This window comes from Zalophus californianus, chromosome 4 (assembly GCF_009762305.2).
Source record: "Zalophus californianus isolate mZalCal1 chromosome 4, mZalCal1.pri.v2, whole genome shotgun sequence".
Taxonomy (NCBI): Eukaryota; Metazoa; Chordata; class Mammalia; order Carnivora; family Otariidae; genus Zalophus; species Zalophus californianus.
In genome coordinates this window covers 42,162,330-42,187,258 of record NC_045598.1, presented here as the reverse complement: position 1 = coordinate 42,187,258, position 24,929 = coordinate 42,162,330, and the positions used below count along the sequence as shown (strand labels likewise).

General features: G+C 42.8%; 1 protein-coding gene across 1 annotated transcript; it reads left to right on the top strand.

The window, feature by feature from the left end:
• The first annotated feature begins 7,266 nt into the window (after nucleotides 1-7,266).
• Nucleotides 7,267-24,694, top strand: LOC113934360 (cytochrome c oxidase assembly factor 7). The gene is made up of 3 exons (XM_027615178.2): nucleotides 7,267-7,428; nucleotides 10,637-10,777; nucleotides 23,424-24,694. The coding sequence occupies exons 1-3, from the start codon at nucleotides 7,323-7,325 to the stop codon at nucleotides 23,870-23,872; spliced, it is 696 nt and encodes a 231-aa protein (XP_027470979.1). The 5' UTR covers nucleotides 7,267-7,322; the 3' UTR covers nucleotides 23,873-24,694.
• The last annotated feature ends 235 nt before the right edge of the window (nucleotides 24,695-24,929 follow it).

The following is a 24,929-nucleotide window of genomic DNA, read 5'->3' as shown; positions in this document are numbered from 1 at the left end:
GGAGAGAGCCCGATGTGGGACTCGATCCCAGGACCCTGGAATCATGACCTCAGCTGAAGGGAGACGCTTAACTGACTGACGTCCAGGTGCCCCTTGAATCCTAGTTCTGATCGCATTGCCCTAGCTCGAGGCCAGGCAGGTCAGGCGAGGACTAGGTGATATGCAATCACCGTGGCTGGAACCGGAGTCTGAGCAGGGCTGGCACCTGTCACGGCTTCTTGATTTCAGCGGGAGGGATCCCCGCAGGGAGTGCTGTTGGCTCTGCAGGGGCTGGGCGTGGGGGATTGACCGGCCACAGCAGGAAGGGCAAAACGCCTCCACGACTAACCCACCAATGCTAAGGGTCCACAGGGGACCAGCAGAGGACAGAGAACTGGTGCCCCAGGGTAACCCGGGGAAAGCCTATTTGTCCCCAGCCTCCTGCCTCCCGCAGCCACACCGGCCGCGGAGGACAACTGGCTCAGCATGGACTAATGAGGACCTATCCCCAGGCCTTCAAAGTGACCTCAAAGCAAATGTGATTGGCCGGGTCTTTCTGCCCGGGGTGGGGGGTGGGGATTCTGTCAGCTTAAGGATGCCTAATCTTTGGGGAAGTCTTGGTGTGCTGTGTGACCTTGAAGAAATTGCTCTACTTCTCTGAACCTCGTTTATAAAATGGATTTATTAGTACTTATCCCGAAATGACCCACAGGACTGTGAATATGTCTAGAGGACACATCAAGTCTTTAAAAAATGCTTTTATTATTTTGTTTGCTTACAAAAGTAGTATGTCATTATAAAAATAAAGATTGAATACAGACACTGGAAGTTCCCTGTGTACACAATAGTGTACAAACACTATTCTATTCCTCCTTTCCAGCTCATAGTTAACTATTAAAGGTCAGGGTATTTTCCCTTGGCTTTTTTTTCCCCTATGAACATACAAAAGGTTATTTTTAAAACAAAAACTTGTTATACTATAGGATGTTTTGTTTTTCACTTAACAATGCATTTGAACATCTTTCAATGTTGAAATAGACCTATTTAATTCTTTTTAATGTCTACATTGCATTCAAATTCCCTATTCTTGGATATTTGTTATTTCTATTGTAACAACAACAGCAACAACAAGAAAACCTGCAGCAAATATTTATTTATTTGTGTAAGAATTTCTGTAGGATACATTCTTGGAAGTTGAACTTCCAGGTCAAAAATATAAACCCATTTTATTTTTTTTTTTAAAGATTTTATTTATTTGACAGAGAGAGACACATTGAGAGAGGGAACACAAGCAGGGGGAGTGGGAGAGGGAGAAGCAGGCTTCCCTCTGAGCAGGGAGCCCGATGTGGGGCTCCATCCCAGGACCCTGGGACCATGACCTGAGCTGAAGGCAGACGCTTAACGACTGAGCCACCCAGGCGCCCCTATAAACCCATTTTAATGACACCAAAAGCACAGGCAACAAAAACAAAAATAAACATGGGATTACATCAAACTAAAAATTGTCTGCACTGGGGCGCTTGGCTGGCTCAGTCTCTTGAACTCAGGGTTGTGAGTTCGAGCCCTACATTGGGCATAGAAATTACTTAAATTAAAAAATAAAAAGTATCTGCACTACAAAGAAAATAATCAACAGAATGAAAAGGTGACCTATGGAATGGGAGGGAATGTTTGCAAACCAGATACTTGATAAGGGGTTAAACACCAGGATATATGGGAAACTCCTACAACTCAATAGCAAGAAACTAATAGCCTGATTAAAAAATGAGTTAGGGAGGGAACACCTGGGTGGCTCAGTCAGTTAAGCGTCTGCCTTCAGCTCAGATCATGATCTCAGGGTCTTGGGATCGAGCCCAGCATCCAGCCCCACATTGAGCCCCACATTGAAACCCGCATTGGGCTCTGCATTGGGCCTACCGCTCAGCAGCGAATCTGCTTCTCCCTCTGCCTCCGCCTCTGCCTCTGTGATCTCTCTTGCTTTCGCTCTCCCTCAAATAAATAAGTAAAATCTTTTAAAAAGATGAGTTAGGGATTCAAGTGGACATTTCCCCAAAGATGTACAAGTGGCTGACAGGTAAATGAAAAGATGCTCAAAATACTAAACATCAGGAAAATGCAAATCAGAACCACAATGAGATATTGCCTTACACCTGTCAGGATGGCTGTTATCAAAAAAACAAGGCAAGAAGTATTGTCGAGGATATGGAGAAATTGGGACCCTTAAAAAAAGAGAGAGAGAGGCAAACCAAGAAAGAGACTCTTAACTACAGAGAACAAACTGATGGTTACCAGGGGGGAAATGGGAGAGGGGATGGGTTAAATAGGGGATGGAGATTAAGGAGTGTACTTGTGATGAGCACCCGATAATATAAGGAAGTGTTGAATCACTAAATTGTACACCTGAAACTAATATTACAATGTGTGTTAACCAACTGGAATTTAAATTAAAACTTAAAAAAAAAAATTGGAACTCTTGTACACTGTTGACAGGAATGCAAAATGGTGCAGCCACTATGGAAAACAGTTTGGAGGTTCCTCAAAAAATTAAAAATAGAATTTTTTTAAAAGATTTTATTTATTTATTTGACAGAGAGAGACACAGCGAGAGAGGGAACACAAGCAGGGGCAGTTGGAGAGGGAGAAGCAGGCTTCCCACGGAGCAGGAAGCCTGATGCGGGTTTTGATCCCAGGACCCTGGGATCATGACCTGAGCTGAAGGCAGATGCTTAGCGACTGAGCCACCCAGGTGCCTCCTAAAAATAGAATTACCATATGATCCAGCAATCCCACTTTTGGCTATTTATCCAAAAGAATTGAAATCAACATCTTGAAGAGATATTAGCACCCTCATGCTTGTTGCTGCATTATTCACAGTAACCAAGATGTGGAAACAACCTAAATGCCTTTGACAGGCGAACAGATAAACAAAATGTAGAAGATATACACAACTGGAATACTATCCAGACTTTAAAAAGAAGGAAATTCTGCAATATGCTACAACATGGATAAAACTTGAGGACAGGGGCACCTGGGTGCCTCAGTTGGTTAAGCATCCCTCTTGATCTCATCTCAGGTCTTGATCTCAGCGTCCTGAATTCAAGCCCTGCGTTGGGGCCCAGCGTGGAGCCTACTTAAAACAACAACAACAACAAAAAAAAACCCCAACAATAACAACTTGAGGACATTATCCTAAGTGAAATGAGACAGTCACAGAAAGACAAGTACTACATAATGGACAAGTACTTCTATGAGTTATCTAAAACAGTCAAATTCTTAGACTCAAATTGTGGAATGATGGTTGCCAGGAGCTAGGGAGAGGGGGAAATGGGGAATTACTAATCAAGGGCATATAGTTTCAGTTAAGCAAGATGAATAAACTCTAGAAATCTGTTGTATAACACTATACATTGTACCTACAGTTAACAATAATATATCGTACACTTAAAAATTTGTTAAGAGGGTGGATCTCATGTTAAGTGTGCTTACCACAATAAAATAAAATGCAAGCAAGCAAACATAAAAATATGAAGTGGCTACAGCATTTTGAATTTCAATCAGAAATGTATAGAAGGGTTCCAGTTTTTTAATATTCTCATCGACACATGGTATTGTTTGTCTTGTTGATTATAGTCATTCTAGTAGTTGTGTAGTGATATCTCAGTGTGGATTTTTATTTGCATTTTCACATGCTGGGTGTCTTTTTGTGTGCTTGTTGCCCATCCCTATGTCTTTGGTGAAACGTCTACTCAAATATTTTGCCCATTTTTTAAAAACACTGTCTTCTTATTGTTGAGTTGTAGGAATTCTCTATATGTTCAGGATACAAGTCCATTGTGGGATAGGTTTGCAAATCTTTCTCCCACCCTCCAAAATACATAAAAGCACATTTAAATGTTAATAAATATTACCAAATTGCTCTCCAAAGAGGAGGCATCAATTTACATTCCCACCCATAATATATTGGAAAGCCAATTTCTCAGCATTCTTTCAAACACAGGATGCCAGTCTTTGTTGGTCGAAGAGATGAAAAATGCTATCACACTGTTTTTAGTTTGCCTTCCTTTGATCATTAGGAGGAGTATCTCATCATATGTTTATTGACCAGTGCTTTTCCTCTTCCAAGAGTTGCATGTTCTTGTTGAAATCTTGCATTTTTCAATTCGGCATCCCTTAAGCCCTAGCAATTTTTCAGCATCCAGGGAATGTTTGTTGAATGAATGAAGAATAAATGAGATAATGAACCTAAAGTACTAAACTCATAATTAGTGGTCAATTAATAATAGCTGAATCCAAGTCTGGAGTCAGTAGTTGAGTGCCATAATGCTCTTGAATTCTTCCCTCCAGGATCTGGGATGGTTATTGTGAACTCTAGGATTCTAAAGCGTCTGGTTTCCCCTCCTGGTCCTCTCACTATGTGTTGTTGTTGTTGCTGTTGTTTTTAGAGAATTTTGTTTATTTATTTGACAGAGAGATAGCGAGAGAGGGAACACAAGCAGGGGGAATGTGAGGGGGAGAAGCAGGCTTCCCTCAGAGCAGGGAGCCCAATGCGGGGCTCGATCCCAGGACCCTGGGATCATGACCTGAGCCTAAGGCAGTCGCTTAACCAACTGAGCCACCCAGGCGCCTCCTCTCACTATGTGTTTTAGAGTAAATCATTTAACTTCGCTGACCTTTGATTTCTCTGCAACAGTCTAAACAGTGTCTATAAGCCATATCATGCTTAACGAAAAGGAGTATTAGGTGAAAAACATGAGATTAATTCACAATAAGCATGTATTCATGTATTACTTGAATAATTAAATAAGTTTAAAAAGTAAATGTGCACATTTATAAGAATAAGGGGGAATAAATCTACAGAGATAAGGACAGGACTAAAAAAAGAAGTTGGCTGCTTTTTTGATGACCTTAAATTTCCTTTTAAGTATGTAATTTCATACTTGGCTCAGCCTATCTTCCATCTTTTCCCTAACTCTCTATCACCCCCTACTGCTCAGGTGGGCTCATTTTAATGTAGTTCAACTCAGCAAAAATGATTATGGGAAAAGTATAATTTGTGGCCTGTCACTGACCTTAGCTATCTACATCACCTTCACCAACCTTTGCTCTATTCTTGACCCTGTGACTGGCAAAAGGGACATAGAGCTCACAGTGTCATGGGGGACACAGACTTTCATGCCATTATTGGCATGACAAGAAACATTTCTGGAACAGGAATGACTCTGAGCCAGACTCCACTAAGCACACTGCATACATGAACTTTTAATCCTACTGACAGCCACAAGGAATTTTCATTTACGGAAGAGGAATCAAGCTCATAAATGTGATTGGTTCAAGGTCACAATTTAGTAAACATGGGAGGGACATAGATTCTGATTAAGATCTGTCTGTCCTCCAAAGCCAGTCCTTTCCTACTATATTATACCAGAATAAACCAAGTAGTGTGGAACACTGAAGTGGGAGCATTTAAAGATTGATTGATTGATTGATTGATTGATTTCAGAGAGGGAGGGGGAGGGGCGGAGGGAGAGAGAGAATCTCAAGCAGACTCCCCGCTGAGCACGGAACCCCACCTGCTGCTCCTTTTCATGACCCTCAGGGATCATGACCCGAGCCTAAATCAAGAGTTGGATGCTTAACTGACTGAGCCACCCAGGGCCCCCTGAAGTGGAAATGTTTAAATCTACTTTGGAGGTGTGTTGTTGTTGCACCTGGGAAGACTCTACAGAGGAGAGAATCTCTGATTTGGGCAGAGAAGGGGGGGGTTCAGGCCTTAAGAACAGCAGTAAACAGGGACACAAACCTGTGACCTATTCAGAGATCAGAAGGTTGGGTGGGGTATGGGGGAAGAGAGGCATGATATGAAGTTAGAATCAGATTGTACTGGGCCTTGAAGGCCAGGCTAAGGCAGGTGGGCTCAAAATCAAAGGTCAGGGCTTCCCTTCAAGGAGTATGTGTACTGAGGGGTCTCCCAAGGTGATCAGGGGTTATGAGAAACCACACGAAAATGTGGCATATCTCTTGAAATGTCAATTTTACCAAAAGGCTTGGGGAGAAAGCACTCTTGTGTTTTCCTATGAAAGATATATTACTATGGAATTGAATGTGAAATCACATGAATTTTTAAAGTAAAATTGAGACTTCAAAGACATTTTCCAGTTGCAGTAAGCTGCTCCCCAATAAGGAAGGGTTGGAAGTGGTTGACTTTCCGATGCCTTTAAGGATAGGTTAATAGTGGAGTCATTGGGGAAGCATTGCTATAGGTGAAGGTAAACCATGGACTGAGTACCACTGAGGACTCTAGAATAGGGTTGGCTAGGACTCAAAAATGAGCAAGATCTGACTGTCTTTGGAGAGCTTTCTGTCTAGGCTTTATGGAACTGATGATTCTGTTCAAGAGAACAAAGCAAAAACCAGGCAAAGTTTCCCTCCTCCATCTCCTTTACATGTTCCTCTTGTACAGAGGAACATATTTATCGCACAATTACTCTCACTTCCTGTGTGACCTTGGACAAGTTACTTAAATTCTCTGTAGCCCAGTTTCCTCATCTGCAGAATGGGTATAAGAATACCTATCCCATAGTGTCACAATAGGGGTCATAGTGAGAATTAAATAAGACTTTGTATAAATCTCTTAGAATGGAATCTGGAACAAAATTTTCAACACTGTTTAAGCATTCACTATTATAATAGAATTATTACTACAACCTCTGTAGCTCCTGTGTTCCAGTCATCATCTCCCACAGCCATTCATTTCTTAGGTCATTCAGGTTGGGGGCGGGGGTGTGGGGAAATAGGTCTGGGAGGAACATACAGATGAACCAGACTTCTCATTGCACTAGAATAGACTTATGAATATTGGTTTGTGCAGCTATACCTGACATAGTAGATGCTCAGAATGCTTGCTGAATGAATAAACAAATGTCTTCCTACCAAACTGCAAGCTCTTTAAAGGCAGGGACCATACTTCCCAATTGTATTACTGGAACCAAGCACTTGGTGAGGCACACAGTCGGCACTTAGAGATCACCAAACAAACGAACGAATGAACTAAATAACTGCAGGCAGAAAATCATGAAGGGCACAAAGCTGGCACAGAAAAAGTGCTGCAGAAAGACTGTCACCGGTTTTAGTAAAGGAATGAGCGTAGCAAGATTTTTAACAGCTTGAAACTTCGACAGCTGCGGGATTTAGGTTCGCGGTGCTCCCACTTCCGGAATACCGGGTGAGCGCGCAGCCCTCGGCGGCACGCCCCTTCGGGGCCCCGCCCCTCCGCTGGCTCACGTGACCGCAGGGCGGGTGTGCTGAGCCGCGGCGGGCTAACCTCGGCTGGGCGAGCGGGGGCCATGGCGGGTGTGGTGGATTTCCAGGATGAGGAGCAGGTGAAGTCGTTTCTGGAGAACATGGAGGTGGAGTGCAACTACCAGTGCTACCGCGAGAAGGACCCGGACGGTGAGCGCTGCCAGCGCAGCCTGGGGACACGTGGGGGCGCATGGGGGAAGGGTGGGGGCCCCACGGGTCACGAGCGACCGCTGAAGGAGGTCTGGAAGGGGTCTCCGGCCGGGGACTCATGGGGACGCGGTGGGACACTGACGACCTTGTGTGTTTTGGGGGGAAACGGGTTGGGTTCCCCCAGGACTTGCGGGCCTCGCAGCGGGGGGATCCTCGGCGGGACCGAGCCTGGAGGCCGGGGCGGGTACGAGGAGATGTGCTTGGGTGTTGGGAGAGAGGGGTGGGGATACATCAGTGAACAGATACCATTCCCTGTTCTTCTGGAGCTTACATTGTAGTGGAGGGAGTTGGACAATAAACGTAAGGAAATAAATGAAACCGTATGTTAGAAAGTCTGCAATGGGAAAAAGGACTGACAGGTATGGGGAGTTGAGGGCAGTTTTTAAATTAAGTGGTCAGAGGGAGTCAGTGAGAAAGTGGCATTTGAACAGAGCCTTGAGGAAGGTCAGGGAGATCTATGCTAGGCAGAGGTAACAGCTAGTGAAAAGGCCCTGAGGCATGAATGTGCCCCTTGTGTTCTGGGAACGTTGAGTTGACTTGAGTGTGTCAGTGGTCACCCAGAGCAGCCAGTACCTTTGGGTGGTTTTCTTCTTCCTACTTTATTTTTATAAAGGGAAAAAAAATGACACTGGCCCAACCTTCTTACAGCTTGCAGTCTGGTTTCCAGAATATGGTAAAGCTATTTCTTGAAGCTAACCAACTAGCCAGAGTTTGCTGTGCTGTATAATGGCTTAACAAGAACCCAGGGTGGTTCTCTGAGGGCTCGCCAGTGTCCTAAGAAGAGTTGGAGTCACTGAGGAGCAGGAGAGTTGGGGAAGACTTCTGGGGGAGGTCCGGAGGAGCAGGCAAGTGTTGATTAAGTGGAGAACGGTGTGGGAGAAGAGAATGCTGTCTTGTGGAAGATTGAAGTGAGGCTATAGTTAAAAATACGATTGAAGAGGGAGTCCGGGCCACGGTGTGTCAGGCCTTGAATGCCAGGGTAAGGCATTTAGACTTTATTCTGTAGGCAGTGGAGAGCCATACATGTTTCTGAGGAGAGAATTCGTGGTAATGTATGCTGGAGAGTAGTATACGGAGCAGTGGAGTGCGGAGAGTGGGCGTAAAAGGACTGGCTGCAGCACTTGAGAAGGAGAGCCTGAGAGGAGGCTATCGTTACTATAGCTACTGTCCTTTGAAGTCATCATGATCTCTCACCAGGATTACCGAAATAGCCGCCTAACCTGACTCTGTTTGCATGCGCTCTCCCTTAAAATCTGTTCTCTGCCCTCAAACTGGTAGTTGAATTTTCATTTTGTTTTACTAAATGCTATCTTATTAGATTTTTAAGTAACAGAACAACACGTTTGTTGTTATCAGTGCTGGAGTGTACCCCTTCATGTATTTTGTTCTTCCGTATTCATCCAGGCATGTACAAACATATACACTGGAGTAACCTTTTAAAAATGCAAATTGGGGGCACCTAGGTGGCTCAGTTGGTTAAGTGTCTGCCTTGCGCAGAGCTCATGATCCCAGGGTCCCAAGATGGAGCCCTGCCCTGCATCTGCCTCCCTGCTTCGCGGGGAGGCTGCTTCTCCCTCTCCCTCTGCCTCTCCCCCTGCTTCTGCTCTCTCGAGTGTGCGTGCTCTCTCTCTCTCTCTCTCTCTCTCTCTCTCTCTCTCTCTCTCTGTCAAATAAATAAATAAATAAATAAATAAATAAATAAAATATTTAAATAAACTAAATAAATAAAAATGCAAATTGAATCATATCACTGCCCTTCTTAAAACCCTCCAGTGGTTTGCCATTGACCTGGAATAAAATCCTAAGTCCTTCCTGTGTTCCACAATGCCCTGTGATCTGGCCCCTGCCTTTCTCTCCTCATTTCCTACCCCTTTTCTCCTCGATCCAGCTACATTATACCTTATTTGTACCAAACTTATTCCCTCTTTTGGGTCTTTTTATCTATTGTTTCTTGTACCTGGAACTTTCTGCCCCATTCCATTTCATTGTCTTTAAATAGCTAGTTCAGGGCCCCTGGGTGGCTTAGTCGTGAAGCGTCTGCCTTCGGCTCAGGTCATGATCCCAGCGAACTGGGATCGAGCCCCGCATCGGGCTCCCTGCTCCGCGGGAAGCCTGCGTCTCCCTCTCCCACTCCCCTTGCTTGTGTTCCCTCTCTCGCTGTGTCTCTCTCTATCAAATAAATAAATAAAATCTTTAAAAAAAAATAGCTAGTTCATTCTTGTTATTCACATTTCAGCTTGGACATCACAGTCCTTACTAGGCCCTCCCTGACTGCCCGGTTTATGGTAACTATTCCCCCAACGTGCATAACGAACTATTCTATCCTGTTTTATTTCAATCATATAACAATTTATTACTGTTTAAATGCATCTTAAAAAAATAAATGCATCTTGCTCACCTATTTACTTATTTTTTTTTCCCCTCCTCTAGAATGTAATTTTTAGGAGGGCAAGTGACTATATTCCCAGCATCTAGAACAGTGTTTGGTACATGGTTACACATAAATGCACAAATATTTGTTGAATGAAAATGAATGAGATGAGTGTCATTTGGGATGAAGAAGAAGGGACAAAAACAGAGGGGAGAGATGTTAAGAAGAGGCTCACTGGGACCAGAGACTGCCAAAGATAGAGTCTTATTTCCAACTCCTCTAGTAGCTACTATTTCTACTCTGTCATTGGGCTTCTCATTCCCAACCTGGCTGAGGTGTATCGTCATGGAGGCACACCTTTCTTGCTACTACAAAGACTAGCCCATGGACCTTTTTGGTTTCCAGTGTTTTATTGCTGAACTTCCTGGGAAGTTCCAAAGGTAGCAAAGTTTCAATCGTGGAAGTCAGTGAGTCTTTGGCCCTGGGTGACAGGGAGCAGAAGGGCTCCACCCGGATGGCTGGTGAGTGATGGAGCCAGTACAGCGGCCATGGTCTCTCCAGCCTGTATATTGCTCAGTCCTTGGCTAAGGGCAGATGATGGCATTTGTAGGAATGACTGAACACCTGCATTCTTTGTGGTGAGGTCACTTTGCCACTCCTCAGGAGGACAGAAGCTGGTCCTAAATAAAAGACATTTTGGCCCGCCCCACCTCAGCCTTCCCCACTGCTGTGCAGCAGCCCCGAACATGAAGAACAGCTCTTGCCTTTTCCTCACAGGATGCTATCGGCTGGTGGACTATTTGGAAGGGATCCAGAAGAATTTTGAGGAGGCTGCCAAGGTGTTGAAGTTCAACTGTGAAGAGAACAAACACAGCGATAGCTGCTACAAACTGGGGGCCTATTATGTGACTGGGAAAGGTAAGGAGGCCTCTGCTTTCTTTGGTCATTGTTATTGATAGTCATGCTGGCCTCACATCCTGAGCCTCGTGCTGTGCCCTCTTTACAGAAGGGTCCTCGCAGACCTTGGGAAGCACATTGTAGGAAGATTTGGAGAGAGTTCAGCAGGGTGGGTGGGGGAAGAACATAACCTTTCAAGTCTGGCCGACCTTGGGGAATGCTTTTAGCAAGTAGTGGGACTTTGAGCCAGTCACTTTAACTCTGCCTTAGTTATATCACCTGTAAAATGGAGAAAAATAGTACTTGCTTCATAGGGTTGGTGTGAGGATTAAATAAGATAATGCAGGTAAAGGCATCAGCATGTGCCTGGCACAGAGCAAGGGACCAATGATTAATTCTCTACCATCTTATCTTTTTGCCTCATGCCCTAATTGCAGTTATCACTGGAGTAATGAGTTGTGTTTATCTATTGCTAAATAAGAAATTATTCCAACGAACTTATTATTTCACATAGTTGCTATAGGTCAGGAATTTGGGATTGGCTTAGCTGTATGCCTCAGGGTCTCTAATGAGGTTGCAGTTAAGGCATTAACCAGGGAACTAGGGCTGTAGTCGTTTGAAGGCCTGACTGGAGCTGGAGGTTCCAATTCTAAGATTGTTGGCTTGTTAGGAAAGACCTTTCCAGCTGTTGTCAGGAGACCTCAGTTCCTGGTGACAGGGATCTCTCCATGGGCTGTTTGTGTGTCATTATGGCATGGCATCTGGTTTCCTCCATAGTGAGTTATCCAAAAGAGAGAGCATGATGGAATCCACAGTGTCCTTTATGACCTACCCTTGGAAGTCACATGTTTTTCATTTCCATCACATTCTGTTCATTAGAAGTGAGTCAGTAAGTCCAGCCCACACTAATAGAGAACTGATAGCCTACTCCTTGAAGGAAGGAATATCAAAGAATTTATGGGCATATTGTATTTTTTTATTTTATTATTATTTTTTATGGGCATATTTTAAAAACACCACAAAGGGGTGCCTGGGTGGCTCAGTCAGGTAAGTGTCTGCCTTATGGCTCAGGTTATGATCCCAGAGTCTTGGGATCACCCTCTGTTGGGCTCCCTGCTCAGCCGGGAGTCTGCTCCTCCCTCTCCCTCTGCCCCCCCATGTGCTCTCTCTCTCTCTCAAATAAATAAATAAAATCTTAAAAAAATAAAAATAAATAAAAATCTTAAAAAAAAATTTAATGTGAAAAGATACCCCGGTATTATTTACCTAGCAAAATTTTATTTTCATTAACTTAAAATTTACAAGTAATACATAACTGCATTATATTAATGATTTAAAAAAAACCCAAAACCGGGCGCCTGGGTGGCTCAGTTGGTTAAGCGACTGCCTTCAGCTCAGGTCATGATCCTGGAGTCCCGGGATCGAGTCCCACATCGGGCTCCCTGCTCAGCAGGGAGTCTGCTTCTCCCTCTGACCCTCTTCCCTCTCGTGCTCTCTATCTCTCATTCTCTCTCTCTCTCTCAAATAAATAAATAAAATCTTTAAAAAAAAAAAAAATAAATAAAAAAATAAAAAAAAAATAAAAAAAACCCAAAACCTGTGTGCCAACAGTAGCAGCTTAGTTAAATATTGTTACCTCCATTGTATGGAATGTTATTTAGCCCATGAAAAAATAACATTCCTAGAGCATCTTGTTGATGTGATGAAAAACTTATGAAATATTATATATATATATATATTTCTTCAGTGAAGAAAGCCAAATACAGATTCGTATATCGTGTGAACTCATCTATAATACAACATGCAAAACCGAAAATGTTCCTAGCTATTTAGTCTCTGGATTTGTGTCTTGGTAAAGTTTTGGGTTCTTTTTGTTTTTATACTTTTTTTTTTTTTAAAGTAATCTCCACACCAGTTTGGGGCTCAAACTCACGACCCTGAGATCAAGTCGCATGCTCTATTGACTGAACCAGCCAGGCCCCCACCCCATCTCTTTTAAAGTAATGTTTATACCATATTTTACTATAGTTTTTACAAGAACTTTGAGTTCCTTATTGAAATAGGGAAAACAAAAGGGGCTCTGAAATTATTTTCTCTTATTAGACAAATCTATGTGATTAATGACTGTACATTGAGACTTTTTTCCCCCTCTTAAATGTTCCTTTATTGAGCACACTTCTACTATCTTCAGTGAAACAATGAATTAGATATGGACCAGTAGCGGAGAAGAAGGACACTAATACCTGTTACACCTGGGAGAGCTTGATAAGCATCTTCAGAGAGACGTATAAAGTACTGTGGGGGTTCAGTGCTGGGAGTGTGTGTTCAGTGCTGATGCAGAGGGTGCTGTCACAGAGGAGGCAGCATTGAAACTGGGACTTAAAGCACACAGTGGAGTTTGGTGGAGGTGGAATGGAGTTGTCTCAGGCAGAGAGAAGGTATTTGAGGGTGAAAGAACACAGAGTGTTTAGAAATCAATACTTAATCCTGTTAAACTGACATTCTTTTTTTTTTTTAATTTCTTTATTATTTTTTATTTTTTTTAAAGATTTTATTTATTTATTTGAGAGAGAGAGAATGAGAGATAGAGAGCACGAGAGGGAAGAGGGTCAGAGGGAGAAGCAGACTCCCTGCCGAGCAGGGAGCTCGATGCGGGACTCGATCCCAGGACTCCAGGATCACGACCCGAGCCGAAGGCAGTCGCTCAACCAACTGAGCCACCCAGGTGCCCTAAACTGACATTATTAAATAAATTTCTCTGGGTGTTCAAACCAAAGTAGTCACAGAAGATCCTGTTAGCTGATCTTTGCTACTCAAGCCCTTTTGTACTGCTCTTTAGCAGACCTTGGACCCTGCCATGTCTAAAAGCCAAAACTGTTGGGGCACCTGGATGGCTCAGTTGGTTAAGCCTCTGACTCTTGATTTTGGCCAAGTCATGATCTCAGGGTCATGAGATCGAGCCCCACGTCAGGCTCCATGCTCAGTGGGGAGTCTGCTTGAGATTCTCTCTCCTCCCTCTGCCCCTCACCCCCACTCGCATGTGTTCTCTCCCTCAAATAAATAAATACATCTTTAAAAAAATAGGGGGCACCTGGGTGGTGCATTTGGTTAAGGTTCTGACTCTTGGTTTCGGGTCGTGATCTCCTGGGTTGCAGGATCAAGCCCCATGTCAGGCGCCATGCTCAGCGTGGAGTCTGCTTAGGTTTCTCTTTCCCACCTGGTGGCTTAGTCGGTTAGGTGTCCAACTCTTGGTTTTGGCTTAGGTGATGATCTCGGGGTTGTGGGATTTAAAAATCTTTTATAAGTAATTAAGTAAGGAAGTAAGGAAGTAAATGCCAAAACTGTTGACTTCCCCTTGTCTAGTTCTGAGCCAAAGAATTTTCCAGTCTTTTTGCCCTCTTTTCCTAAAAAAAAAAAAAACAACAAAACACCCAGTGTCCTTTCTTGACACAGACTGGTTAATAACTCTCCTTTACCAAGGATCACTTGGGGCAAGGGAAAGAGCAGGAGGCCAAAGAACCCACTTTTAGATAGTGCAGCATCAAGCAAGACATTTTCCTTCCCTGAGCCACAAATTCTTTGTTGACAAAATTAGAGTAGTACGGCCCGCTCATACTTGCTTCATAGGATTTTTCTGAACCTCAAACAAGAACAGATGTGACTGCTTTCTTAAACTGTAAAATGTTCTGGGACACCTGGGTGGCTCAGTCAGTTAAGCATCTGACTTTGGCTAAAGTCATGCTTGGGGTCGGGCTCTGTGCTCAGCGAGGAGTTTGCTTCTTCCTCCCCCCTCCCTTTGCTCCTCCCCCATGGTTGTGCTCTCTCCCTCTCTCTCAAAAAACATAAATAAAATATTTTTTAAAATTGTAAAACATTCTATCAATGTGAACAGGTCTGACTGTATTGGTTGCTGCAGAACCTACCTTGGATTATATACTTAGAGTGTGCACACCCAAGGAATGCTTTGGCCAAATGTTTTCATATATGAATTTAGCTCTGAACTATTTTTGTGAAGCAATCTAAATGTCGTATGAAAAGAAGTAGAAGTTAACTCTTGGGCGCCTGGGTGGCTCAGATGGTTAAGCGTCTACCTTCGGCTCAGGTCATGATCCCGGGGTCCTGGAATTGAGTCCCACATCGGGCTCCCTGCTCCTTGGGAGCCTGCTTCTCCCTCTGCTTCTCTCTCTCTCTCTCTCTCTCTCTCTCTGTCTCTCATGAATAAATAAATAGAATCTTAAAAAAAAAAGTTAACTCTTAACACATCTCTTTGAGGAAATACTATGCAGCCAGTAAAACAGATATTAAAAAGGGTTTCTAATGGGGAGTGAAGACGACTTGTGACATGTGGAAACAAGACCAAATTGGGGCACCTGGCTAGCTCATTCGGTAGAGCATGGGTTGCTTGATCTTGGGGTCGTGAGTTTGAGTCCCATGTTGGGTGTAGAGATTACTTAAAACAAAAAAGCAAGGCCAAACTACATAGTGCTAAGAGGAAATACACCAAAAATGAAGTAGTGACGGTCTCTAGGTGGTGATAACAGTGGATGATTTTTGTTTCCCTTCTGTTTAAAAGAGTCCTCAGTTTGGGGGCGTCTGATGGCTCAGTTGGTTGTGTATCTGACTCTTGGTTTTGGCTCAGATCATGATCTCGGGGTTGTGGGATCAAGCCCCGTGTCTCGCTCCGTGCTGGGCATGGGGCCTGCTTGGGATGCTCTCTCTCCCTCTGTACCTCTCCCTGCTGTGCACGCTCTCTCTCACTCGCTCGCTCTCTCTCTCAAAGAAAAAAAAGAGTCCTCAATTTGCTCTTCTAAAAAGTGGAATTTAGAGGCAGAGATGAAGGCTCAGATAAGTTGATGATAATGCAAATAATCTTTAATCTAGACCATTCTTGTATACTTCAGACCACATGTAGCTGATTGTTTATTAGATATTCCTACTTGGAGTTCTCATAGGCATCTCAAATTTAACAAACCAAGTATGGAATTCTTAATTGTTTTCTTCTCCCCCTAGTTTATTATGCCCCTGTTACCTTCCAAGAGATACCCTTAGCAAGTGGTACCTCTCTCTACTAGTAACTCATGGCCGGTTTATCTCCAAAATATGTCTCAAATCTGTCCTGTCTCTCTCCCTTTCCTCCTACCATTCTTACCCAAGCCACCCTCCTCTCCTACTTGGATTACAGTTAGGAGATTAATGCAAGTCCCTAAATCTCTTTCCATAAGGCAACTAAATGAACTTTTAAGAATATAAAACAAAGGGGTGCCTGGGTGGCTCAGTTGGTTGAGTGTCTGCCTTCGGCTCAGGTCATGATCCCAGCGTCCTGGGATTGAGCCCTGCATTGGGCTCCCTGCTCAGCGGGGAGCCTGCTTCTCCCTCTCCCTCCACCTGCCTCTCTGCCTACTTGTGATCTCTCTCTCTCTCTCTCTCTCTCTGTCAAATAAATAAATAAAATCTTTAAAAAATTTTTAAAAAAGAATATAAACCATGGACACTGTCTTGGGGATGTGTCTGAGGGCAGCCAACCCGCAGCCTATACTTTCTGTGGAAGCCTGAGCTGGCCTTTCTCCCTTTGTGTTGTAACCAAGTCTGCCAACGACAGTGCAATTCACCTGCTGTCCATCTTCACAGATTGAAGAACAAGGGGAAAGACGGTATAAAAATGAGGTGGTACCGAGTAGAAGTTAATGTGAAACCTGAGGAAAGCTAAGGAGGAAGACTAGATGCTGAAAGGAGAAATGTAAGCTCATTTCTTGATAATGCTACTTCTTCACTGCAGGAAAACCACAACAACGAAGGCAGTGTAAGTTGGTCTGTTGATAACATTGTCAAAGGCATAAATAGCAACAATTTGGAAAGCCACCCCCAGGCTACTAAAGCTGCTAAGAAACTGCTTTCTGTGGAAAAGCAGCCCACATAGACAACATAATATGGGCTGGTTTGATTCCAAAATTTGTGTCTTTTTGGACAGAAATGTTCATAGTCCCATTCAATTGAATCTGCTTGAGTCCTCACTAACATTGTTTCTGGGATATCAGAACAGACCAAGGCTGTGGTAGATAGAGGTGCTATCCCAGCATTCATTTCTCCATTGACATCTTCCCATGCTCACATCAGTGAATAAGCTGTATGAGCTCTAGGAAACATTACACAAAATAGTTCAGTTTTCTGAGACTTGGTTATCAAATATGGTGCATTTGATCCACTGTTGGTCCTTCTTGCAGTTCCTGGTATGTCATCTTTAGCATGTGGTTACTTAGATAATCTTATCTGGACACTTTCAGATTTTTGTTCCAACAAGGATCCTATGCTCCTGTAGATGCTGTTGAGCAAATTCTTCCCACTTTAGTTCATCTCCTTTATTGCAGTGATCCAGAAGTATTAGCAGATACCTGCTGGACCATTTCTTACCATACTGATGGTCCAAATGAACAGATTGAAATGGTTGTGAAAAGAGGAGTTGTGGCCCAACTGGTGAAGCTTTGAAGAGCTCCTGAACTGCTCATTGTGACTTCTGTGCTAAGAGCCATAGGAAGTATTGTCACTGGGACAGATGAACAGACTCACGTTGTAATAGATGTGGGAGCACTTGCCATCTTTCCCAGCCTGCAATGAGCCCCAAAACTAATACTCAGAAAGAAGCAATGTGGAAAACGTAAAACATGATATCTGGCTGCCAGGACCAGATGCAGTAAGTTGTGAATCAAAGATTAGTCCCATTCCTCATTGGCATTCTAAGGAGGACTTTAAGACACAAATGGAAGGGGCGCCCAGGTGGCTCAGTTGCTTAAGCATCTGATTCTTGATTTCGGCTCAGGTTGTGAGATCAGGGTCATGAGATTGAGCCCCACGTGGGGCTCCACGCTTAGCCTGGAGTCTGCTTGGGATTCTCTTCCTCTCCCCCCACTTATTTGCTCTCTCTCTCTCTAAAATAAAATAAATAAATAAAATCTTAAAAAAAAAAAAAGACACAAAAGGAAGCTGTATGGGCTATGACCAACTATACAACTGGTGGACCGGTTGAATAGATTATAAACCTTGTTCATTGTGGCATAATATAACCACTGATAAACCTCTTAATTGTGGAAGATACTGTGGTTATTCTGAACATCTTTTCAGATGTCTTTCAGGCTACTAAGAAACTAGGTGAAACTTAGGGGGCGCCTAGGTGGCTCAGTTGGTTAAGCATCTTCTCTGTGTAGCTCCTTCCTTCCTTCCTCCCTCCTTCCCTCCCTCCCTCCCTCCCTCCCTTCCTTCCTTCCTTCCTTCCAGATTTTATTTATTTGAGAGAGAGAGAGAGCAAGCATGAGCTGGGTGGGGGGCAAGGCAGATGGAGAGGGAGGTGCTCCAGAAATCCATATAGGGATGCTCTTGTCTTTGGCCTAAAGTTAAGCTGCACATGCATAGAGGGAGACTGAGAGACCTTGTAGTGGAAAGCTACTGGGGAGCTATGAACTGAGAAGAGATTCCATATGTTTCACAGTGATGGGTTTGAATTCCAACCAGCCGGAGTGGAGAGACATCGAACATCACAGACATTCAACCAAGACTCCAAAAAGGCCATGCCTTAGTAGTAAGATTATTCTAGGTTTGCTCTAACAAAACTTAAAAACAAGTCCCGAGGGTGGCTGGGTGGCTCAGTTGGTTAAGTGTCTGCCTTTGGCTCAGGTCATGATCTCAGAGTCCTGGGATTGAGCCCCACATGGGGCTCCCTGCTGAGCAGGGAGCCTGCTTCTCCCTCTCCTTCCCACTTGTGCGCTCTCTTGCTATCTCTCTCTCTCTCAAAAAAAAAAAAAAGTCCTGAAGACATTTTGGCTTGATTCACCAGTGAGCTACCTGCCAGAACAAAATTCAACAATCTTCAAAGGAATACAACAAAATTCAGACTGAACAAAGTATCGTTTACAGCGTTTTGCATAAAGTAAGAAATTGCTAAACAACAACAAAAAAAGCAGTCCATAGACCTAGATATGACAGAGATGTTGGAATTAACAGTTAAATATTTTAAAACAGGTATAATAAGGGGCACCTGGGTGGCTCAGTTGGTTGAGCCAACTCTTGGTTTTGGCTCAGGTTGTGATCTCAGGGTCATGGGATTGAGCCTTGTGTTGGCCTCCACACTCAGTGTGAATTCTGTTTGTCCCTCTCTTTTCACTCCTTCCCCTATGCCTTTGCACAGGCATGTGCCCGCTCTCTCTCTCTCAAATAAATAAATATTTTTTAAGAAACCTGTTAAAACAGGTATAGTAAATATTTTTAAGGGTTTAAATAAAAGATGGGCATAATAAGTGAACAGATGGGAAATCACATTAGCGAAATTGACACTTAAAAAGAACTAAATGAAATCCTATAAATGAGGGGCGCCTGGGTGGCTCAGTCAGTTAAGTGTCTGCCTTCGGCTTAGGTCATGATCCCAGGGTGTTGGGATCGAGCCCCATGTCAGGCTCCCTGCTCAGTGGGGTGTCTGCTTCTCCCTCTCCCTTTGTCATTCCCCCTGCTTATGCGTGTGAGTGCGCACTCTGTCAAATACAATTTAAGAAAAAAATCCTGTAATTGAGAAACATAATATTTGAAATTGAAATTTACTGGGCAGGCTTAACAGCAAAATAGGTATTTCAGAAAGTAAATTTGAAAGATTGGTGAACTTGAAAATAGGATTATAGGTATTATCTAAAATAAAGTGCTAAGGAAAAAAAAGAACAGAGCCTCAACCCGTGGGGTTCAGTATTCATCATTCTAACATATGTGTATTGGAGTCCCAGAAAGAGAAGAGATTGGGGGGGTAAATATTTGAAGAAATAACAGTAGAAAAATTTCTAAATTTGATGAAAAGTATCAGTCTACAGATCCATGAAGTTCAGTGAACTCAAGCAGAATAATCAATGAAAATTACACCTGGAGACATCATTACCAATTTGGTGAAAACCAAAGATAAAGAGAAAATCTTAAAAGCAATCTGAGAAAGACACTGAAGGGAACAGTGGTGAGAACAACCCATGACTTCTCATCGGAAGCAACATAAGCCAGAAAACAAAAGAACACCATCTTTTAAGGGCTGAAAGAAAAAACTGTCAAGTTTGAATTCGACTTTAGCAAAAATATCTTTAAAAATGAAGATGAAATAAATTCATTTTCAGATAGACAAAAGCTCTGGAAATGAGTCATTAGCAGAGCTACACTACAAGAAATGTTAAAGTTGTTTGGGTCGAAGTAAAATGGTAACAGATGGAAACTCGGATCCATACAAAAGAATAAAGCACACTAGAATATGTGTGTAAATAAAAGACTTTTTCTTCATTTCTTACTGTCTCTAAAAGACTGTCGAAAGCAAAAATAATAGTGTTTGTGAGGCTTATATAGAGAAGTAAAATAAAAAAGTAGTATATGTAGTAGTAAAACCTGATGGCAATTAATACAAGGGATGGAAATGTGGTAAGTGAATGAAAGTATATTGTAAGGTACTTAACATTGTATGTGAAGTGGTATATTCATGGTAGATTGTGATAAGTTAATGTTATATATTCACTAGATAAGTCACTGAAAAGGGAGGTATAACTAAAAAGCCAATGATGAGAATGACATGGACTATTAGAAATACACAATTTGGGGCACCTGGCTGGCTCATTCGGTGGAGCGTGCAACTCTTGATCTCGGGGTTGTGGGTTTGAGCCCCACATTAGGTGTAGAGATTACTTAAAAAAATAAAATCTTAAAAAAAAATACACAATTCAAAAGAATGCAAGAAAGGAGAAAAAGCAAAAAGCATTTGGAACAAATGGGAAAGAAACAGATTGTAGACTTAAATCTAAGTATATCAGTAATTGCATTAAATGTAAGTAAACACTCCAGTAAAAGGCGTAGATTGTCAGGCTAGATGTAAAAACAAGACCTTAACTATATTCTATTTAAATATAAAGGTGTCACGAATACACTCTCAAAACTCAAAGAACTCAGGGGATATAGAATATCTGAGCTTTTCTGGAAAACTCTATTTGATAACCAATAAAGAGGTTAATCAAAAGAGGTAATTCAGGGGGCACCTGGGTGGCTGTCTGTTAAGCGTCTGCTCAGGGCATGATCCCAGAGTTCTGGGACCCAGCGGGGCATTGGGCTCCCTGCTTCTCCCTCTCCTGCTCCCCCTGTGCTTGTGCGCTCTCTCTCTCTGTCAAATAAATAAATAAAATCTTAAAAAAAAAAAAAGTAATTCGGGAAGGGAGAATATCTAATGAAAAGACCAGTGATGAGCAGAATCCATTTAGAATGACTAGTAGGCTAATTAGGGATACCGAATAGAATGTAAATAATGTAAACTTTTAGGGCATTAAAAACCATAATATTTCCTGAGCACTTATTATGTGCCAGGTTCTTTGTAAAAACACATTGAAGTTTCTGACATACGAAGTATAGTTACTGTTTTCCTTATTTTACAGATGAGGAAAACAGAAGCTTGTACAAATTAAGTAACTTGCCTAAGGTCACAGCCAATAAGAAATGGAGCCAGGACTAGAGCCTAGGTTTTCTGGCTACAGGGCCCAGGCTTCTGTTAACCACTGTGCTGTGCTGTCTTCCTAAGTTGAAGTAATTGAAATGACTAAACGTAGAAGGTGGGGAGGAAAGTTGGGAGGAAGTATGAGATGCCAGTATCCTCACCTTTTATAGTTGTGAGTTAGTACTTCTAAAATTTGGTTCAAAAACAAAAACAATGACTGTAACCTTTTTAATATTTTAAAGAATCCCTTTGTAACTCCAGGGGCCCATTTAGGAAATTTCTCTGGTGAGGGCACCTGGGTGGCTCAGTCGTTAAGCGGCTGGCTTCGGCTCAAGTCATGATCCCAGAGTTCTGGGATCGAGTCCCACATCGGGCTCCCTGCTCGGCGGGAAGCCTGCTTCTCCCTCTCCCACTCCCCCTGCTTGTGTTCCCTCTCTCGCTGTCTCTCTCTGTCAAATAAATAAATAAAATCTTAAAAAAAAAAAAAAAAGGAAATTTCTCTGGTGAGAAATATTCTCTTGAAGTCAAGTAGTTTCTTCAGTGTCACTCAGTTTGGTTTTCTTCTGATAAATTCAAGTAAAACCAAAGTTAAATTTTTTATTTATAAATAACATATGCAACCCTATTTTTCGTCCATTCAGCCAGCAGCATCTTACCTGAACCCATACTACAAAGATAGCTGGAATGGTATTCTCTTAGTGATGTTATTTCTAGGAGGTGGATTTGGAGTGATTTCTTTTAAAAATGTTAAAAGATAGGATGTTTGTATTTTTTGAGAATGGGTGATAGTGATGTGGAGAACAAAGGCAAAAGGAAAAAATTAAACTTCCTTATAACTTACAGCCCGTTTACAAGTTCTTGAGACAGGCAGGAACTCGATGTTACTACTTTGCTAAAGGCAAAAGGTAACCTTAGCTTGACATTAGCCCAACCTCAAGGATCATGTAAAAATCCCTTTGGAAACTTCATCTCTACCCGCCCCCCCAAGATGTATGTTAGCAATCATCCTCCAAGCATATGGCCCATTGATATACATCTGAAGGGTCTCATGACTAAGGTTTTACTAGATAGTAAATGACACTTTCTAACAACAGCTAGCCCCTCAAGGTCTTGGAAACCTTGCTTCCAAATTCCTTAGAGACTTACACCATCCCTAACCCCCTCCCAACTTGAAAGTATATAATCAGTCCCTCCTCACAACCCCAGTGCAGGTCTTTCTGCCCACGGGTCCTGTCCCCTGTGCTTTAATAAAACCACCCTTTTTGCACTGAAGGTGCCTCAAAAATTCTTTCTTGACCGTTTGCTCCTGAGCCCCAACATTTCACATCAGTCATACATGGGGATTTGAAATTTTCCATGAAAAAACAACAACTAAAGAGAAAATTAAGCCCTGTCACCACCTTTGTTTAAAATCACCTGTTAGCAGCTTCCCATTGCTCCTAGGATAAGTACAGGATCCTGCGTGTTCTGACCCCTGCCTGTCTCTGCAGCCTGTTTTCCCTAGTGATTTCTGGGTTCTAGCCGTATAAGCTCCTTTTCTGTTTGTATCCTATTCCTGCTGCCTGAACAACCCTCACCCCGTATTTTTTTCCTTCTTTTTTCCCATTATATTATAGCTCAAATGTCACTTCTTTGGGGAGGCTTTTCTTGACCTTATCCCCATCTAGGTCAGAGTCCTGATACATTCTCATAACATCCTGTACTTTTCTTCCACATGTTTGACACACTTAAAATCCTAACACTTAGTTGTGTGGTTGTTAAATATCTGTTTCATTAGACTTAAAATCCACAAGGTTAGGGACAGTGTTTCTTTATTGTCCAGAACCTAGCACAGTGGTTGGCAAATAATATGTATTCATTATACATTTAAATTAATGAACATTGAATGAAGTGCTGATAAGATCACATGTTCTTGTTGTAACCCCACAAGGTAGCTATTATTATAATCCCCACTTTTCAGCTCCTTTAGGGGTGGCATATCTCACAAGATACCACTTGAACAAAAGATTCCAAGGCTAAAAAAGCTGGAAGGTTAGTGCATCATACCAGGCCACCTTCCTTTTGTGCTGCCTTAGCTCAAAATATATGAACTTTATTCAGGAATTCTCTAACACTGGCCTGAGACATTCAGGTTCTGCCCTGGCTTGGGTTTATTTTATTCTTCCCTTTCCCTCCTCCCAGGTGGACTGACCCAGGACCTGAAAGCTGCCTCCAGCTGCTTTCTGATGGCATGTGAGAGGCCCGGAAAGAAGTCTGTGGAGGCATGTCACAATGTTGGTCTCCTGGCACATGATGGACAGATCAATGAGGACGGCCAGCCTGACCTGGAGAAGGCTAGAGACTACTACACAAGGGCCTGCGAAGGCAGCTATGCCTCCAGCTGCTTCAATCTCAGTGCCATGTTCCTGCAGGGTGCCCCTGGCTTTCCCAAGGACATGGGCCTGGCATGTAAATATTCAATGAAAGCCTGTGATTTGGGCCACATCTGGGCCTGTGCCAATGCCAGCCGCATGTACAGGCTGGGGGATGGCGTAGATAAAGACGAGGCGAAGGCCGAGATACTAAAAAATCGGGCCCGGCAGCTGCACAAAGAACAGCAGAAAAATGTCCAGCCTTTGACATTTGGGTAGTGTGGTCCATATTCCTAAGCAACAAACAGCTTGAGGCTGGCACCTCCTATGTCTTATGTAGCCCTTAAAGGTCAACCTGCTGGGGCAGGAAGACTTGGGACTTAATGTCAGTAGCTCTGGTTACATAGACCCATTGCCCCAGAGTGTCACCTACTGGGTTGTAGCCTAAAATGTTTATTTCAGTCAGTGTTCTTTTTATCTGTTGTGTTCTGTGAAGGCACGCACATAACGGGATTTTTTTTTCTCAAAGTCTTATAGCTCAGTGAAAAACAGCAAACTAGAGAGCCATAGAGATTGTGGGGGGGTGCAGAGGGGAGACAGAGCAGGAAGTTGGAAAAATCAGCAGCCATAGTGCCTGAAGGAATCAGATGTTGTTATTATTATTATTTTAGTTGGGAGGGCTTGAAAATCAAAGTATCTTGATTTACATAATAGAGGGCTTAAGCAGCTAAGAACAAGTCAAATAGTCACAACTGCCACCCTCTGACTTATGTAATCATTGGTGTGGGTTTCCTTTTTGCCTTTAGAGTCAGATCTTCAATAAATTCACAGAGATTGGGAGGGACATACAACATAAAATTAAAGGTCGTTATATGTCAGGGTTGCCAAAGATGATGAAATATAAGCCTGCCTTTAGTGGAGGCATTCACAGTTGACAGTTAGCATCCCCAGTCCACTCCCCTGGCATTGCTCACCATGCTTAAGGAGCAGATTATTCCCAAGGCAGCTTCAGCTAGGGATTTGTAAGCAAGGATTTTGTGACACATTTTGTCCCTTGGACCTGAACCTTTTTAACTGTCCCTGTGAATAAACTATTTTGATCGATTAGTAGTTTGTGTTATTAGTTTCTCTCCAGACTCTGGGTAAGGTAGAGATTATGTTCTACATGGTGGTTATGCTTTTTTAAGTAAACATTTGCTCTTTTTATTATCTTTCTAACTTGTCACTAGGGGGCGAGCTTGTTGCTTTCCTGCAATAACAGGTCTGATCTGTCACCACCTACTGTTTCTGGGCTTCCAGTTTTGCAGCTGTCCTAGAAGGAAGACTTGCTGTATGG

Coding starts and splice junctions, on each gene's coding strand:
- LOC113934360 (XM_027615178.2), top strand. CDS start 7,323: ATGGCGGGTGTGGTGGATTTCCAGGATGAGGAGCAGGTGAAGTCGTTT. Junction 7,429..10,636: donor CCGCGAGAAGGACCCGGACG/GTGAGCGCTGCC, acceptor TTTTCCTCACAG/GATGCTATCGGCTGGTGGAC. Junction 10,778..23,423: donor CTATTATGTGACTGGGAAAG/GTAAGGAGGCCT, acceptor CCCTCCTCCCAG/GTGGACTGACCCAGGACCTG.